Raw genomic sequence first — 18,990 nt, 5'->3', positions numbered from 1 at the left:
ATTGTGGACGTCTATCATTGTCAAACTGATCTTTGAGTAAACGACATAAGGTTGAAGTACTTGACTAAATCTTCAATTATGTCCTCAATAAAGGTGTATACTGTATAAGATCGCGGAAAGAGTTGAAATGAGATCTTTTTTTGTAAGAATATTGAGTGTGGTTGTGGTAATCGTACAGCTAATACCTACGTCCAATGAAAAGCATCCAGATAAACTTGTTGATAGGAAATACGTTTTCGAATTAGTGCTAAAATTTCCTCAAAGTGAAACAATAGCTAACAAAAAAAGAGACTTAAGTGCTGAAGTTGCACTTTTGGGACAATTTCATGTAGACCCAACATTGAGCACAAGGAAATTCACGATAGTGGTACCAATAACTGATTTTGATACCACTAGTCAATTTCCTTGTGCTCAATGTTGGGTCTACATTTTCAATTAATATCCGCCGATTCAAACCCTGAAACATCATAAATTCCACCCCTTCAAAATACATTTGGTACACCAATAGAATGAAGATGATTTTGATAGGTGACAGGAATTTTGTGGAATTGTGACTACGGGAATATATGTTAATTCAAATTTCCTTTTTAAATCTGCTTTTCTGATGAGTCTACATTATTTTTGAATTCGATTGTGAATCGTCAAGATTGTCGTTATTGGTCAGATGTTATTTCACATATTTTCCATTCCACGAAGTCCACACTTGAACTCCCCAAAACTTAATGTATGTGTCGTTTTTTTTTTGGGGAATCGTTTGATTTCTCGACGGTAATCTGATAGAAGAAACTCCTATCTATTCCTTCTAACTATTGAATGACTTTGATTATCCACAATTTGTTTATCCACAACTAGTGGCCCCTCCACATTATGCACTGCATGTTAGGGCGAGCCAAATTGGAAAAAAGAATCTATAGAGGGGCCTACCAGATCTACAGATTTAACTTCACCCGAATTTTTCCTGAGGGGTCATTTGAAACACTAAATCTATACAACCAAACCAGAATCTCAGGAAGATGAAGATGAAGAATGACGCTGGAAATGCTACGGAATGTGAGGACTCATTTTGAAGGGAACACTATTGTATGGAAATGGATGGTAGACAGTTTGAATATTGAAAACATTGACAATCATAATTATTCTGATAGTTGCTCTATCAGATATTGTTTTTGTGAAACAATAAAATGTGATATTCCAATTACAAGTTCCCAATATCTCGAAAACGATTTGTTAGAATCAATTCATTTCTATTGTTTGAAATTATGAAGGAAAATACTATTCTTTTGAGGTTTCACTTGTCATATATTGCCATTTAAAAAATTAGAGGTGGGGGTCACAGCTTCGAGAGATGATATTTATATCGAAAATGTAGTTGAAGTTGTGGCGGCTTCTCATAAAGCTCCACATAGCAACAATAAACACAGCTCTCGGTGGCCTAGAGGTTAAGAGTGTAGACTCACTCACCGAGATGCGACAAGGTGCCGGGTTCGAGTCCCGGCGGCTCCCGATAATAATAAATTCCCCAAGCGTCTGTGACACGGCACTCACAAATATACCAAAGTCAAACTGATGAGTCCGGTGTGTGTGCCAGGGACGAAACGCATAAGTGTCCGAGCGTTTTCGAAATAATTCGGTCCCACTAACCGACTAAGCAGCTGTTCCGTTTTCAATGGCCCACTCTGTAAATGTGATTTATTGTATTCATCCTGATACGCTTCACTTATCCTATGAAATTGGTATGGGAAACAGAACAAAATGAGAGCGTATTATTGAGGGACATTCGGAATCTGATAACCTTTCGGACATACGATGAGGTCCTTTTCCTTCCATGTTTTTAATCAGATCTTTATATAAATAAAGGGTTTTGCATATACGTTTTTGAGAAAAGAAGTTCAACCTCCACGAAATAAGTATTTGGACTTTGTGACTAATTTTATTGTTCCGGTGAGTTATATATCTTTGACAAAGTAGTAAATGAGTTTTGCGTGTCCTTAAATGTTTAGAACTATTCAAACTCCAGTGAATCATTCGACAATATTTTTTGGATTAGCATCAAATATTTATTTTCGAAGATGATAAAGCTAGATTGTACGATATTATCTAGTTCACAGTTCTCTTGAATACATACATCTTTTGTTTCAGTTCATATGAAGTATGATATTGTTCTATTACGGTTCAGTTTCCGTGTATGTATAGAAATCTAACGTTCATTTTGTCATATTATTTTTAATATTGAACCATTGGAATCGTAAGAAGAAAAAAATTCGACCCCCATGACATTTCGCAATTAACGTTTATTGATGCAATTTAGGAGAAAAAGAACGTACTCCTTATTCCATAACTGAAATATAAAGTAGTCCATTTTGAAAAAAATTAAAATTAAATCAAAATTATATCTATACATGTAGGATCCAGTTATTGTTCCCTGTAAATAATTGCGATGGTCAACCGGATGCTTGGAGACCTATTAGTTTCTTCTAGTGTCGAGGGCATGACAGTTTCAATGAATTTACAGGGAACGAATTGTTATTGTACATATAATGTAAAAACGATGTGTTATTCTTCGAGGTGTCGAAGATATGTCGTGGAGTTGTAAATCTTGAAAAGATTTACTGGGGGGTTGTGAAAGTTTGAAGACAATACGGTCGTACCAGATGTGTCACATCTGTGTGTCAGGTTCTAGTCCTTCGAGAATATTCTATTTCCAGGAATCTGCGAAGATCTTTGTGGGCGGTACGGCAAAATTCTTATTGGACTAGGGGATGGTACTTTCCCTAAGGGCTTGGTCAAGCCGAAAGAAGGGAGGTCGATATTCGAGACAGGGTAGAGTTCAAGTTAAGACGAAGACGAGTAAAGTTCGGTCTAAGTCGAAGTAAGAGTAAGTTCTGTCGGTTGAAACTTAAGACGTAAGACGAAAAGACGGTTCGCGGACTAGATTAAGAAGAGTCACGAACAAATCAAAGACGAGACGACCGAAAACTTGAAGTATGACAAAGACGTGATAATCGAAGACTTTTCGAGTAATTAAAACTAGAGTTAAAGACGAAATTCAGTACCGTAGTGAGAAACTTGTAATTAAGACGTAATTAGCATCTTCTCAATACTGAGTTTGTACTGTATAAGTGTGGCTTTGTAAATAGATGTAAATAATTCAAAAGAGTTTAATTATTACGAATCCAACAAAGTCACGGAGAAAAAGACGAAAGGCCAGGTAATCGAATCATACCTCTAGACGATCGATTAACCAAGCCTACATACATTTATTGAAACTTTGTTCGAAGATAACTGTTCTCTAATTCTGAAACAAGTAATTTTTTGGAAATTCCTGAATGGAAGTTTATACCCACAGGTGTAAACTAATTGCAGGTCCGTAACAACTTGCCCAATTAACGTTTGCTTAATTACCGGATGGAGTTGAGGGAATTTATCGCAATGTCAGTAGGTTGTCAACAGCTGTAACCAATAGTACAGTCGTAAACCGATCGCGAATTTTATTCTTTCTTAAAACTATGAAAAAGAACCTCTTTTTTATTGTTGAGAAATATAGTCAACTAATATTATCTTGTCGAAATATGTGTCGATCTTTAACATAAAACCTCAAACTCATTTCTCGTTGAAATTGTTAATACTATTTCTATCAATTTTGAGTGTCCTTGCTGTTGTTCTTGTATATCTCTGGAAAAACATCCTAGAATTCTGCCCTCACAAACAACTTTTCCCATATATGAGAAAAATAAACTCATTTCTGGCCAGAATAAGGAAAGCTAATGAGATTTCGCTTCCGTAGTTGAACAGTGTGGTTAGAAGATAAGCAGAAATTATTGTCTATCACTAATTGAGTCGTATACAAAACCTACGAACTTGAAGAAGGTTGGAGAGGATAACAACTACGAAGGAGAAAAAGTGAAAGTTGTAGGATCCTGAAAATGAAATTTGAGCCTTTCTTACAGAACAATATATAATATTTTTTGATAATAAGTTAACGGAAAAAAATGTGTTTTGATATCACTTGGGATTAACAATTAGTATTTCATAACATGAGACAATGTGTATACAACTTCAAAAGGATTCCTCGTTCTTTTATTTTCGAAATAAATAGTTTTGCGGACGAACGGTGCGATTCAATTCGTTAATGTTCATAACCTCAAAAGTATTTTGTAAATTTAACCGTTCGAAATATTGTTCGATATGACTGTATAACTCGTAATTATAAATCAAACTCCTAAATCCGTCAGATTTCAATTCTGACGGACACTAAGTTTCATTCCTGTAAAATGCCTCATATATACAGGGTGTTTCACGAATGATTGTACAGGCTTTCGGGGCAGATGTGGGACATTTTGGTGAGTCTGAATCAGTGTTCGAAATATGTCCTAGCTACATTCGTTCAAGATATTTTATGTATTTTATCAAAAACTTTCAATCGGCATAACTTTTGAACGCCTGCATGGATCTTCATGAAAATTTGAGGGAATGAGTTTAGGCCAATGTCTAATATTTGCACCTGATGACTTGTCGATAGCGCAGGTCCGGACTGAGATAATTATTTTCTCTATTACACATCTTGTAAAACACCCTACATCGAATTTTCAAAAAGTGAAAGCTTCCTCAGAATCTACAACGGATACTCTTTCAACCAAGCTAATTTGATATAATGGCACACTTCGCATCAATATTTTATGAGCTATTGACTATCTGGAATTTTCGACTCATAGTAAACACGGACCTGTGTTTTTCCGAATAATGTGTTAATTCATATTCGATGAATTTGATTTCTGAGTGAAATACTTAAGGCAGCTCCCTCTGTGGTCGATGACACCTCTGACCTGTAGCAAATATTCGTTCTCTGACATATAATGTGTCTCTGTGATATAATGTTTATTAAATATAGCTGCGTTCGGCGGAATCAACAGTATTAAAACGTTAGAAGAATTTTCGCTGAATGAATATGATCATGTTCAACATGTATTTCTGGATAAATATATATAAAAGAGGTATATTAGGTTTTGATTTTTATACCACAGTAAACTGATTTGTCCTCTATAACTTCAAGCAACCATTTAATGAGTCCAACATCAAGCAAAGAATAAAATAATATTCTCTAAAATTTTTATTTCAACTATGAATTGATGATTTGCATTTTTCATTTAACAGAAGAGTAAAACAAGTGAAGTAAAAAACAAGATCCATAGTTTTGATTGTTGAGATCACTACATCCGCAAAATTCGTCAAAGTAGCGTTTTTTCAGTTGGCCCATGGTGTTCATTATTAAAAGCAAGTTGGTGCAATGAATATACAAGTTATAAGTTTGCAAATTCAATGAGTTTTTGGAACTGCAATACATTGATAAGAAAAATTGTATCAAAAAATAAAAAATTTTTGAAACGTCTATGTTTATGTTAATTTATTATTTCAATTCATTACCCTTTCACTCAATTGTACAGTTTTGAATCATTTATTTTTTGATTCGCTTTTAGTATTTTGTCAAATCGAATTGTAATTTTTAGACAAAAAATTAAAAAGTTTCCACTGTTCGTCAATAGATGGCTCCAGCAATAATTGCTGGTCGATTTTGAAATCCAACACGTCATGAACCAAGCTTAGACATATGGTGAATAAAAGTTTACGGAGATACTGCTCTGAGTGAAACAATGCAATGTGCCGTGATTGGTTCCGTCGATCTAAAGACGTTGATTTCATTGTCCGCATAAAAGGAAGGCCAAAAACTTTCGGAGACGCTAAATTGGAAGTATTGCTCGATGAGGATCCACGCCAAATGCAAAAATAGTTTTATTCGGCATTAGGAGTTACTCGCCAAGTCATTTCCAAACTTAGGGAATGATTCAAAAACAGGGAACTTTGGGTTCTATATGAATTGAAGCCAAGGGACGTTTACCGTCGTTTTTTTTCCTGTGAACAACTGCTTCAGTGGGAAAAACGGCAGCTCAAAGAAAAGAAAATCATGAGGACTACCCGGTCATGCTTCTACGTCGTCGTCTCGACCGAATATTCACGTTGTGTATTTGAAAAAATGTTCTCACAGAAATTCTTAGAAAAATGAGTTGATTCAGAAAATGCAATTTAATTTGCCCACCGAGGAAAAAAATTCCAAACGTTGTAGGTTTTCCGTCATTTTGAATTTTTGTTTTCAAGGTTCTTCACCTTTTCTGAATGGAGCACTCAAAAATACTATGATTTGACCAAAATTTGTAACTTCAAAGGTTATACATAACTGACCGCATTCAATAGAGTAATGGTCAGAAATGACGTTGCACAACCTGTATCTCGCTTATGCTTCGAAAACGAGGTATATGTCATAAGGCAAAAATAATTCTCCCGGTGTCATCTACATGACTAAATAGGTTTGTCCGGAATAAAATGAAACACCCTGTATACTCTACGAGTATTATCTCAGCAAGCTGACTTGAACCTGCTTAAGTTAACACGGTATATTTTTCCAACTTTCACTCTATTCTGTCGTACGGTATTATTATTTGGGGAAACAGCTCAGATATTAGTGAGCTATATAATATTTTGCAAAAACGCGCATTGAGAGTTATGCTTCGACTATCTTATAGTGCTCCATGTCGTGGGATGTTCAAAGTTCAGGGAATAGTAACAACAGAGAGACTTTACATATAAAAATGTCTGGTTTTTCTGCAAAAGAACAATCACTTCAAACAGTATAAGATCATAAGAAGAATTAATTTCTTCTATCTTCCGGGAAATTCTCTCACGCGGTCTCAGAGAAATGTATCCAGTCGATATCTGATATAAAGAAGTACAAAGATACTGTAGGAACGTTCTTGATGAACATTGAAACGTACTCGATAACTGAGTCTGATCGGTCTCTTTTGATCATTTCTTATTTCATTTCTGTATTTAATCTGACTTTTTTCCTTTTCGAAATGTATTTATATCGGAAAAATGAATTACATTATTATAATCATTATTATAGTCTAGCTCAACAGCAGTTCCATTCAAAAATGGCTTGATTTGTGGCCTAAAAGGCCATGGGAAAAAAGTTCTAGCTAACAATGGGCGATATACTTTGAATGATTTATTTGTGATCATTCTTCCTCAAAAAAATTATGTTTTCATCGAAAAAACAGTGGAAACTTAGTTGCGCACCTTACATAAAAAATATAGGTATCGGATAGTGAAGGTTTCGGCACAACATTGCCCTAATTTTGTTATTTTCACTTTCATAACTTGTTGTATGATTTCCAAATCAATGAAAGTAGTTGAATACTGAAAGAATTTAGAAGATTCCAAAGTTTTTTGTTTCGAAATAGGATTAGCTACACTCAATTCTATATGCATTGAAAGTGCTCTGTTAATTCTGTTAATGAAACCCCTCATTTAGATTAGTTTCAATTTGGATAGCTCTCCTAAAAAAAACATTCGTAAATATCGCTAACACAAGATGAACTTTTGGAGAATCAGCTTGAAGGGCAATTATCGAGAACTGTTATGGCGCTTAATGGATTTAAATTCAATTTCAAATATCCTTGCTGTTGTCCTTGTGTCTTGAACAGATTTGATTTAGTATTATCCATTGAAATATTTATAGGTCTCATGTTTTGTTTTGTTTTTATGTTTTTGCCTTTGTGAGTTCTCGCAGAAGCCTAAGCTCCTTCTCAAGCTCTAAAGCTTAAAAGGGTTTTTTTCAAGATTGAACTGAAATGTAATCTGACAGTTACCACAATGAAAATTATGTGAAATCAAAATATCTTTGATTGCATTTTTTTCAGTGAAAAATGAGTTTTTTCAATTTGAATATTGTTCTATACGTTGAGATATTTTTTGTTACCAAGTTTTTGGATTATTTTATTAACTTCTTCGTGTTCTTAATCGCTCCCTCTTGAACGAATGGTATGTATATGCTACCAACTAAATCTTAAAAAGTTTAGTTTAAGATGATTTATTTTTGCTCCTCTTTCACTCTTTCTGTATTTTATCGAATGAATTTGATGAAAATGATTTCCAAATCAATGAATGTAGTTGAATACTGGAAGAATTAAGAAGAATCCGAAGTTTTTTTGTTTCGTAAGAGGACTAGCTACACAGGATCCTATATGCATTGAAAGTGCTCCGTTAATTCTGTTAATGAAACCCTTCATTTAAATTAGTTTCAATTTGGATTGCTCTCCTAAAAAAAACATCCGTAAATATCGCTAACACAATGAACAAACATAAGGCCCGATCGATGCATACTCCAAGATAAACTTTTGGAGAATCAGCTTGAAGGGCAATTATCGAGAACTGTTATGGCGCTTAATGGATTTCAATTCGTTTCCGCAAATCCGAATGAGGCTTTCGGGATAATCAAGAGATGAAAAATGTCTCCTCCACATTTCGCAGTGTTATGCAGATGACAGGGTATAAAGACGGGCGATAATATTTATGAATTTGAAAAAAATCGCCTACCGAGCTATTCATACTGGGCAGACGGAGGCTACAATGGATTTTCTAAATTGTTTATGGGAGTTAACGTGTCCGTGTTCAATAACGCTCCGTGAGACGACCTCATTATCTTCGTAGAGAATATTATAAAATATTCAAGCTGGAGATATGTACTGGGTGCGTCGATTTGGACAATATTTCTATACTAATAGGTTTAAAACTTTGCTTTCGCCGTTTTGCATTAGATGGCTGTAGCGGTAAGTGGCAGTCGAAATAAATAGATCGTAGATGTCATACAATAAGCTTAGGGATTTGTTAAAATAACGCCATCGAGATATAAGTCGATTTGTGTCTGCACCATAAAGTTATTCTCGATTAAACATGTCAGCTCACTAGCCAACTTCTCGTCATTTTAATTTGCTTCTTTTATATGAAAAATCTACTTCTGAGGTTCATCGAATGCTCTTAAATACCTATGGTGAGGCCGCTATTAGTGGAAGAACGTGTCGAGAGTGGTTTCAACGCTTCAAGAACGGTGAAAGACCAGCATGACGGTGAAAGAGGGAAGGTTTTCGACTGAATCAATCACAGGCGATCGTTATCAAACGTAATTAATGCATTTCAGTCGAGCATTGAAAGACCAACGACCTTAATACAACGAGGGACATGATAAAGATCATGAGAAACTCATTGGCGAAAACCGCAACTGCATAGCAATCACCGTTACATTGTCACAAAGTGTTTTTCGAAAATGTTCATTTTAGAATTATTGCTGTAACTTTTTTCTGCTGAAATTTTTCATTTCTTTAGAGGCTGTGTAGCAACTCTATACGTTGAATTCAATGAAGTCAATTCAATTTTATGCAAATTGATATTCGATTACATATCCCTATGACTTTATTTTTTTTCAACTGGGACACTCAGTATATTTTCACATATTTCGATAGAGCTGAAAATCACCATTCCATAAATATAGCATACTTGATACTTTTCTGAAGTCATGTTCGAAGTACCAACAGGTGACCGACTGACTGATGATAATGGACTTTCTCCTTTAGGCCGCACCTACATTAGGTCCGCATTTCTCCCGATCCGATCCGAAGTTATCCGTCCATCGGTATCCGATGACGTCCGACGACATGATTGCCTACACTGGTCCCGACGTAATCCGTTTAACTGTATACTGCCTACCGTTCTACTGCAGTTTGTATAAGAAGCTATTGCAGTAAACACGTGATAACAAAATGAGTGATTCTGATGATGATTTTTTGTGTTGTTTTTTTCTGGAAAACAACGCCCTACTAAAGAAACGTAGTACAAAGACATGGGTCACCCTCTGGTCCCATAGACGAGGTTCATCTCTCACAAGCTGTATTAACAACTCCTTATCAATTTTTCCCGTCATTTTTAAAAAATTTGATTAATATTTAACAGCAAGTTTTAACTTTAGTACTTTACTAACTACGGGTCGGATGAGAAACGTGATTGATCGGCCGTCAAATCGGATAGTGTCGTGAGTCGTCGGGAATCGAGAATTCGGAAGCTTCGTTTCAATTGTAGGCACTAACATTAAGATAAAGGTATTTGTTTTTCTTCCGACGTCGTCCGACCATCGGACAACGTCGGATCGGATCGGATCGGGAGAAATGCGGACCTAATGTAGGTGCGGCCTTAGGTAGGATTGAAAGAAATGATAAAATACAATAATAGAAGAGGCGTTAGGTCGGGCGACCTAACAGGCCACCTTTTGGGACTAAGAACAAGACTTCAGAAAAATATCAAGTATGCTATATTTTTGGAATGGTAACTTTCAGCTCTATCGAAATATGTATAAGGGGTGTTCCATTCGAAAATAAATTTCACAGCAATATCTCATGAAATATCAGTTTGCGGAAAATTTAATTGACCTTTTTGAATTCTACCTAAAAAGTTGCTAAGAGAAAAATTTCCAGGAGAAAAAAAAAAAATTTTTGAAAATGAACATTTTCGAAAAACTGTGTCATGGTGATAGCTATGGAGTTGCGGTTTTCGCCAATGAGTTTCACATTAAAGTTGGCCCTCAGACTCCGTATATCTATCTAGTATAGAAATAAGACTTTTTATTCGAAAATATCCAATTTGGCCCACCATGTTCACTGTTTGATTCATTTTGGACTGCTGGAATGCTGCAAAATTCACACACGTTATTTTCCTCATGCAATAAATATCTCTTCAAGTGCCCGAACTCTTATCATAAAAATTTCAGAGAATTCTTGTTCGGTATATGAAAGCTGTTTAAAAATCAACCCTTAAGCTACCTAGTTGGACACTTAATAACCACTACTGATAGTGAGCACTTGAAGCTCTCTTTTTTTGATGGATATCAAGAACTCCATAACTCGATTAGGATAATGTATTGTCAAGGTACTGTGAAATTATTGAGTTCTCAGCTAAGGGCCAGTTCCATAATCGAAAGTAAATTCTTGTTTTCAGTGAGAAGTTTCCTATACAAATTATTCATAAATGTAAACCAAGGTCAAAAAATGGTTTCATTTTGAATTCCTTAAGAGAATTCAGACTATGTTCCTGTTTTATCAAGTGGTCTCTATTTCATTTTGTCAAAATTAATGTTTCCAAATATTTTGGTGATTTCTTTAATTCGGCTCATCTTTAATTTTTGTTCCTAGTAGGTATTAAGTAGAGTTGAATAATCTCACCCCTTGAAACTGTTTGCTTGAAGACTATACTGCTAGCTCGAGTACAAAACATGAAATGCGAAGCATTTTGAAATTTACTGCTCATAGGCTATTCGACAGGCCAAACAAATTCGGGTCATTCTATTTGATAAAATGGACTTATGGACATTTTTGGAGGCCATTTTTCATTGCAGTGTTTTTCTCACCACTTGTAGAGTGATCCGTAAATTTTCTGAAGACTTGAAAAACTTTTCGGGAATGGAATTAAAAATAAATCTTACACCTTTCTTGAATGGTTTTCAAGATATTTCAAGATAGATACCATCATAACCATGAAATTTTCCGAAAAAAGTAGCCTACGTCGACCAATACCAATACTTATCATTATTTAACTTTATTATTTATCATGATAAGTGGGGTATTTTGATATGAGAATTCTATTGAATCAAAATTAAAAAATCAAAAATTAAAATAAAAAAAAATCAAAAAATATAATAACACTTCAGGATTATAATAAATTAATGTGCTATATATCTGTTTGTCCTAAAATATATGGACTTATGAAGATCCATAAGGAGGGAAGACCACTGAGGCCCATTGTGGCTAGCATTACATCACCATCTTACAATATGGGGTGTTTTCTAAACAATATTCTACAGAACGTAGTCGGGAAAACGGATCCCTACGTTAAAGATTCTTGGCAGTTTGTTGAATATATAAGAAAAATTAAAATACCCACTGATCATGTTCTCGTGTCCTTGGATGTAGTATCACTTTATACGAATATTCCAGTAGAGTTGGCTGTTTCTGTGGTGTCAAACAAATGTGAGGAAATAAAAGATCATACATCTCTTAAAAAAAACGAATTCTTAACTGGAGTAAAATTTTGCCTTGAAAATACTTACTTCTCATATAAAGGAAAATGGTACTCACAAAAAGAAGGAATTGCTATGGGTAACCCAATAGCAGCATCTATAGCTAATTTAGTGATGGAGTATATTGAAGGAGAAATAAGAAAGTTGTTGAAGATAAATCTTGGTTTCTATAAGAGATATATGGATGACATTGTTTTATCAATACAAGAAGGAAAAGAAAACGAAGTTTTAGAATTCTTCAACGGTTTTCATACGAACATTAGTTTTACAATTGAAAAAGAAAAAAATGGAACAATCGCATTTTTAGATGTTTTGTTGAGAAGAAATAATGGAAGTATTGCAACAAGATGGTACCAAAAGCCCACTTGGTCCCGAAGGTACCTTCATTATTCATCATGTCACCCCAAAAAACGAAAAGAAACATTGGCTATAGGACTTAGTGATAGAGCAATAAAACTTTCATCACCAATACATAGAGAAGAAAAATTGGCCTTAGTTAAACAAGTACTACTTGAAAATGGCTTCCCTAAAAAAATGGTAGAAAGAATAGTGAAGAATCGCATTTTCCTTCATTACAACACAGAACAGAAAACAAAAAAAGAAATAGACTTGACAAAAATGTTAGTATTAACATACATAAAGGGTGCTGGAGAAAAAATCAGAAACATAATGAAAAAATATGGATATGCAGTGGTCTTTAAAAGTGAAAATAAGCTAAACTTACTATTTATACAAAAATTAAAGATAAAACTGAAAAATGAGATCAGTCAAATCTAGTTTATTCAATTCCCTGTAAAACCTGCGATCTTAAATATATTGGAACAACAAAGCAAAAGTTGAAAAACAGAATTTCCGCACATAAGAGTACGATTAGGACGAATAAAGCAGAAAGTACGGCTTTAGCCGAACATCAGAACATGTTTTGAAGCTAGGCCACGATATGGATTTTGAAGAAACTAGCATTCTATATAAGGAAAAAATAAAGAACAAAAGAGAAATAGCATAAAAAATTTTTATAAAACGAGAAATAAAGTCAATGAATAGAATAACAGACTGTGCGAATTTCAGTTCAATTTATTCCAATATAATAAAGTATAAAAATAGAAGAAATAGATAACCTAACATACAGCAACGAGTAAGGATTGTTGATTAAGAACTGAAGGAGGATGGATGATGGATTGTTTATTTATCTAACGTTTTGCATCAATCACACATTTTTCCATCTGATATTTTCGTGAAATTTCCCAAGAATATAATTGTATATATGATATATTTTCACATCTCAGAGATCATGAATAATAGAATAATAGTAACGATGGTGCTTACTCTGTTTTAGAAATACTTGTTACATAATGGTGAGAAAATTCTCTATTTTCCTGTCTTATGTTCTGTCGTTTGAGATAGTGTCACAAAGTGTGATTTTTATTAATTTTTTGTTGTATAGTGTTTATTGTATTTGTTTTTTTGGTGTTTTAAAGAGTATTTGTAGTATTATTTTCATTGTAAGATCTGAAGTAGGATAATTTTTTTAGACTTGAGAATGGCTACAAACAATAGCCGAAACGTCGTCATTACTGAATAGAAATAAAGAGTAATTTACTGGAATATATTTGGTCACCTATACCCAATAACTCAATATATATTATCCTAACTAAGGTGCAGAACTTACTCAAGAATTCTATAGAGATTATGAGTATGATATAAAATTTGGACATTCCCATTAAAAAAAAACAGGGTGATATCGTGTTTCATCATTTTCAGACTAGCTTGTAGAATCAAAAATGATTTAAGCTCATGCGCTGGGCATAATTTTCCGTCAAGATTTGAATAATTCTGCTAGCCGAAAATTTCCAAGAGTTATCGACCGATCAAGCTCAATTGACTCACCTTGTATATTTTCCCATGACTTTTTATATCTGGTGAACCGTTTAAAGGATCCAAACTATTACACATCGGTATCGATAGCAATATATTTTGCACGGAAAATTATAAGAGATAGCAAATATAAAAGGAAAATCCTGAAATTCTCGGATTACTCTCACAAATAAAAGAATACTCACTGTCCAAATGTCCGACGATGATGACTTTGCTGGCGGTCCCGGAGGTCCGGGTTTTCCTCTCCTTCCCCTCCTGCCCGGATCTCCTTTTTCACCCTGTAATAGAAAAACGTAAAATGAGTTAAGAACGAGCCTTTCCATGAATTAATGACGACAACGCGGTGAACTGACGAATGCACAAAAGATCCGTGTACACTTGAAAGAGCTCTAAAAGTTTTTGTTCCTAAGCTTAGTGTATTTCCGTGTACATGTTCGGGTAGTCGCTTGTCATAGTGCGGGTCTTTTATCGAAGTTTTTGATAGTGTATTAAATCGATGATGGATAACTTTTATGAAAAATGAAAATTTAATGAAGGGATTTCTCATTGAGAGAAAAAGCCGATATAGCGTAGGATTATTGTATTCGTTTATCTCAATTGAAATTGCTTATTGGCATCTGACACTTTTCAAGTTTTACAGTACACTCAGTACTACACTGAACTTCAAAGTAACCACACTATTGTTGAAGGCATCTTTATTCATTGTGTTTATTATTCATTTATTGTGTAATTATTGGTATTCCGATTTTGTCATCTTGAAAAATTTAAGGCAATTGCAGTAGGTATAACGTTTCGGTTCATTTTTATTGGATGGATCTTTAGTGTAGGAGTGTAGAGATAGTACAGGGTTTTCCAATAAGAGGTTTCATTTCTTTATTGAAAAAAAAACACTATATTTTGAGAGATATCAAAGGACGTTCATTTTTATTGCAAAGATAAAGATATGCCAATATTGATGGAAAACAATATCAGCTAAATTATTAAGCAGTGTTTTCTGAAAACCATTCACCTCAATTTAAATGAATAAAAACTTTTTGACAATCATCCCGAATGTTTTCGATGGTTTAAAATGTCACAAGAATATCCACCTAATGCACACGTGCAAATACCCGGATAGTTCCACGTTGCATTGATATTAAGTTCGTTGATAAGTTATTTGTATCATCATATGCGTTAACATGATTGGTTCAAATTTTTGAGGAGAATAGTCAAAAATATTGCTTCGTTGCTAATATGTTAATATAGTTATTATGATTGGTTGAAATTTTTCGAGAATAAAAGTCAGTAATAATATCAAAAGAGCATAGGCAATATTCGATTATACACTGATTCACGAGACGTAGTTCGCGAAACATCACGAGAGCTACTCGAGTTGTGTTTCGCGAAATACGTCGAGTGAATAGGTATAATCGAAATAAATTGTCTATGCTCGAGTTGGTAGTCGTGACGATTACATAACGAATAATTTCATCAACTCACGAGCGTTCATTAAAAGACGTGGTCAAGAGTGTTGTGGAGAAATTATAGTTGATTTCCTGTGATTACAAGTAGCGCTTACCTTGTAGCATATCACTAACATTTGTTTATATATCACTGAAAATCAACTCTAATTTCTCCACAGCACTCTTGACCACGAATTTAAATAAACGCTCGTTATATCCAAAGTACTGCATTTTGATAATTCAATCACATTTCACTGAGATTGATGTCCGAGAATGAAACTGTGGAAATGATCCCAATATTGCAGGAGGCGAAACAACAAAACGATTATACCAAGTCGTCAATAATATATCCAGTTATCAATACGATGTAACTATGGGAAATTTACGGATTCTATTGGTTCATCAGAACATGACTTATTTAATCATAAATATCTTCAGAAACGTTCTATGCCACTTATAGTACTTTTTTACTAGTAATTGATCTTAGATAATTTTTTGGAAGTTCCTTCCTTAAAAATGTTAGGTAATTTTGCTGGCTGAAATTCATGCATTCATCAGGCTTGTCAGCGTTCTCTTTGACGAACTTTTATTGCGTGTTTGGGACAGCTTCTTGATATTTTAGGACTTAATAGAAAATACATTTAATATACCACTGTTCCAAAACGAACGAAATAGATGAATCCCATCCAACATTGAAATATATGAAAAAAACTGACTTAGTGATGATGATCGCTGCCTTCACAATCTTATCATCACCAATTCAAACTCTGGGGTATATTAACGATAATCAGTTGAAGGAATTATTTTTAAACTCGTGCATAGTCCTCAGGATGTCTGTAGCTGGTGCAGAGCATAGTTTTTCTAAACTGAAATTAATTCAGTCATACTCTACATTCTGTTCTTTGATTTTTTCCGAAATTTCAATATTTTTCCATTTTTTTTTTGTTAATAAAAACTTGCCCTATTGTCAAGTATTTAAATTTTTTTAAGAGATTTTTTTTTATTAACTGTTTATTGCATATTTTAATCTACTTATACCGTAATTAGTAAATGTTATTAAATATTGGTTCATGGCTTGAGTCGGGTACCATCCATCAATGGTTCTCCCCAAAATCATTCCTCCAAGAGGTCTTCGGGCCAGGTTCTTTTCAATCTCTTCTCCAAGAGGAGTTGGGCGAAAAGACTGCTTATCATTATATTTTCATGATCTGTGGTTCGGTTCTTGTATTTGTTGATTCTTGGCTTTATTGTATCTTTTATTGATTTTATTCTCAGATCATTTTGTAGACTGTAGTTTGTGACGTACTCCTGCTATCATACGCAGTATTTTGGACTGGAATGCCTTCAATTTTTCAAACTCCCCGAGTACTCAATATTAATTTTTAATTTCTGCAGATTTGACAATAAGAGCGGCAAATTGGGCCTCTGTCTAGGGCGACAGTTTGGTTAGCGACGGCCCTGTCGATCCCCGACACAACGCGAGTCAACACAAGCAGCGTTAATAATATTAATAGTTTCTAGCCATATTAAATCGGATATGATTCTGGCGCGTCCCGACCGAATAGTATAATTCCCATTTGATGTGAAAATAACAAACCCCGACGTTAAATTGGAAGCGTTTTTATTAGAAATTAAATGGATCATGTGATATCGTGAGTCATCTGAGTTTTATGAGTGAAACATACCCTCATCAAAATAATAATTAACTCGGGCTCTCATAAATCTGCTTCACTTCGCAAACGATTCCAAAGAGTAATTATCTGGAAAAATAGAGCAAAACTCAACACTTTACGACCGTATCCAGCAGCATCGAAGATGCATTCCAATTCTTACAGAAACAGAATGCAATTCGGAAATGTAAGTTAAAAAAAGGTAATCAACCGCCCGAATTCGAAAAAAGTTATATCAAGTGAATTGATGACTGAGGTAATGGAACTTCCACTCTTTGAAGGCAGTGAAGATCATCTATTACATGAGAAAGACAGAAGCTGTACCTCACACTTTATTGCATTGCCGGCTCCAGAGGCGATTGATTACTCTCGGAGATACCGACCGCAAAACACACATACACATGTTTTTGCCTGCGATTGTCCACCTGCCGGAGGGAAAATTCTAATTTTGTGTTCCGTGGAAATTCGTGCTTTCGGTTAATTATTACGCAATTGCGGGACTTTTGAACCTGAACATACCTTTGTGGATCCATTTGGCGAATAATGGGATCAGAAAAATTCATTTTGTTAGATTTAAGGTTCGTGTGTTTCTGATATCAGATGGTAAATTATCAACGAAAATAACGAAAAAGTATATTTCTGAAAACGCTCATGAATGCCTAATTTCTCAGAGCAAATTTAAACCACACAATACTCTAAAGCGTTGCTATGCAACGAATTTTCCCGGGCTATTTTCTGATCGGAATAGCAATTTATGTAACAAGTCCGGAAAATAGGGTTCTTTTGGAAGAAAAGACAAAATTCCAGGACGAGCTGACGCCGCTCGTCCTGGAAGTCCGTGAGTCCAAAAAAACCATTTTCGGGCGTGTTGCGTACAATATTTTTTCGGCAACCGTGTACAATAAAAAATCAATGAGACGAAACATATTTTTTCGGCAACCGTCCGGGAAGTGCTCACTTCCCGGACGCTTTTTCTTTGAGAAAGTAGCATTTCCCGGCCTAGTCCGGAAAGTACGTACTTCCCGGACTAGGCCGGAAAAGAATCATAGAATCCATAGCAACCGAGATAACGGCTGACAGTTCATATGAAATTAGTTGTCAAAAATTTGCATGTTTTTTGATCGCAATCGCAATAAAATATGGAAAGCAGCAGCGATAGTGTTATTTTACATGGTTGTCGAAAAAATATTGTACGCAACACGCCCGAAAATGGTTTTTTTGGACTCACAGACTTCCAGGACTCGCTTACATTCGTCCTGGAATTTTGTCTATTCGTCCAAGAAAACCCTATTTTCCGGACTTGTTACGTAAATTAGTATTATTGCGATTGCGATCAAAAAACATACAAATTGTTGGCAACTAATTTCATATGAACTTTCAGCCGTTTTCCCGGTTGCTATAGTAATGATCAACTGCATTTCATTAAAAATACACCTACCAAGATTTTCATATCCACAATGACACAAACGACGTGATTCTTTACCGGCCTAGTCCGGGAAGTACGTACTTTCCGGACTAGGCCAGGAAATGCTATATTCTCAGAGAAAAAGCGTCCGGAAAATGAGCACTTCCCGGACGGTTGCCGAAAAAAGTTATTTTTCTTCGATTAACAGCAAATATCGATTTTGCAGACACATAACAATTAGCAAAGTAATACTTTTTCTGCCTAGGCAGCAAAATTACTACTTTCCTACCTATAGGCAGCAAGGTGATTGATTATTATTCTCAATGCGAATTAAACATTTGACATTTTCTGACAATGAATATTTTTTCTGCCTTCCTCATTTCTGGAGGAGTAAGTACTAAGTCGCTATCATTGTCCATAATATAAATATATCCGATATTTCTTCAAGAAACTGTCAGTTATCTCATAAATTGTCAAATAATAATTATCATGCATGGATACATAAATTTCCATAGTAATCAACGATTCCAACATTTGCGATTTCAATCAATTGCATTTCAATATATAACTACAGGAAAAATGAAAAGATTGTGAAAATTGTAATGATTTGCAAATACAATATTTCACATGTATCATTATGAACAA

General features: G+C 34.7%; 1 protein-coding gene across 7 annotated transcripts in view; it reads right to left on the bottom strand.

Moving 5' to 3' along the window:
* Positions 1 to 18,990, bottom strand: part of LOC123674247 (collagen alpha-1(XV) chain) — a 457,507-nt gene that overhangs the window by 55,550 nt on the left and 382,967 nt on the right. For all 7 annotated transcript variants that reach the window (XM_045609182.1, XM_045609184.1, XM_045609183.1 and 4 more), the window contains one exon: positions 14,014 to 14,106. In XM_045609182.1, coding sequence (XP_045465138.1) covers positions 14,014 to 14,106 — 93 coding nt within the window. The remainder of the gene's footprint in view (positions 1 to 14,013; positions 14,107 to 18,990) is intronic.

The sequence above is a fragment of the Harmonia axyridis genome, chromosome 2, assembly GCF_914767665.1.
Source record: "Harmonia axyridis chromosome 2, icHarAxyr1.1, whole genome shotgun sequence".
Classification (NCBI taxonomy): Eukaryota; Metazoa; Arthropoda; class Insecta; order Coleoptera; family Coccinellidae; genus Harmonia; species Harmonia axyridis.
Note: the sequence above shows the minus strand (reverse complement) of the source record. Positions and strands in the feature narration are given on the sequence as shown.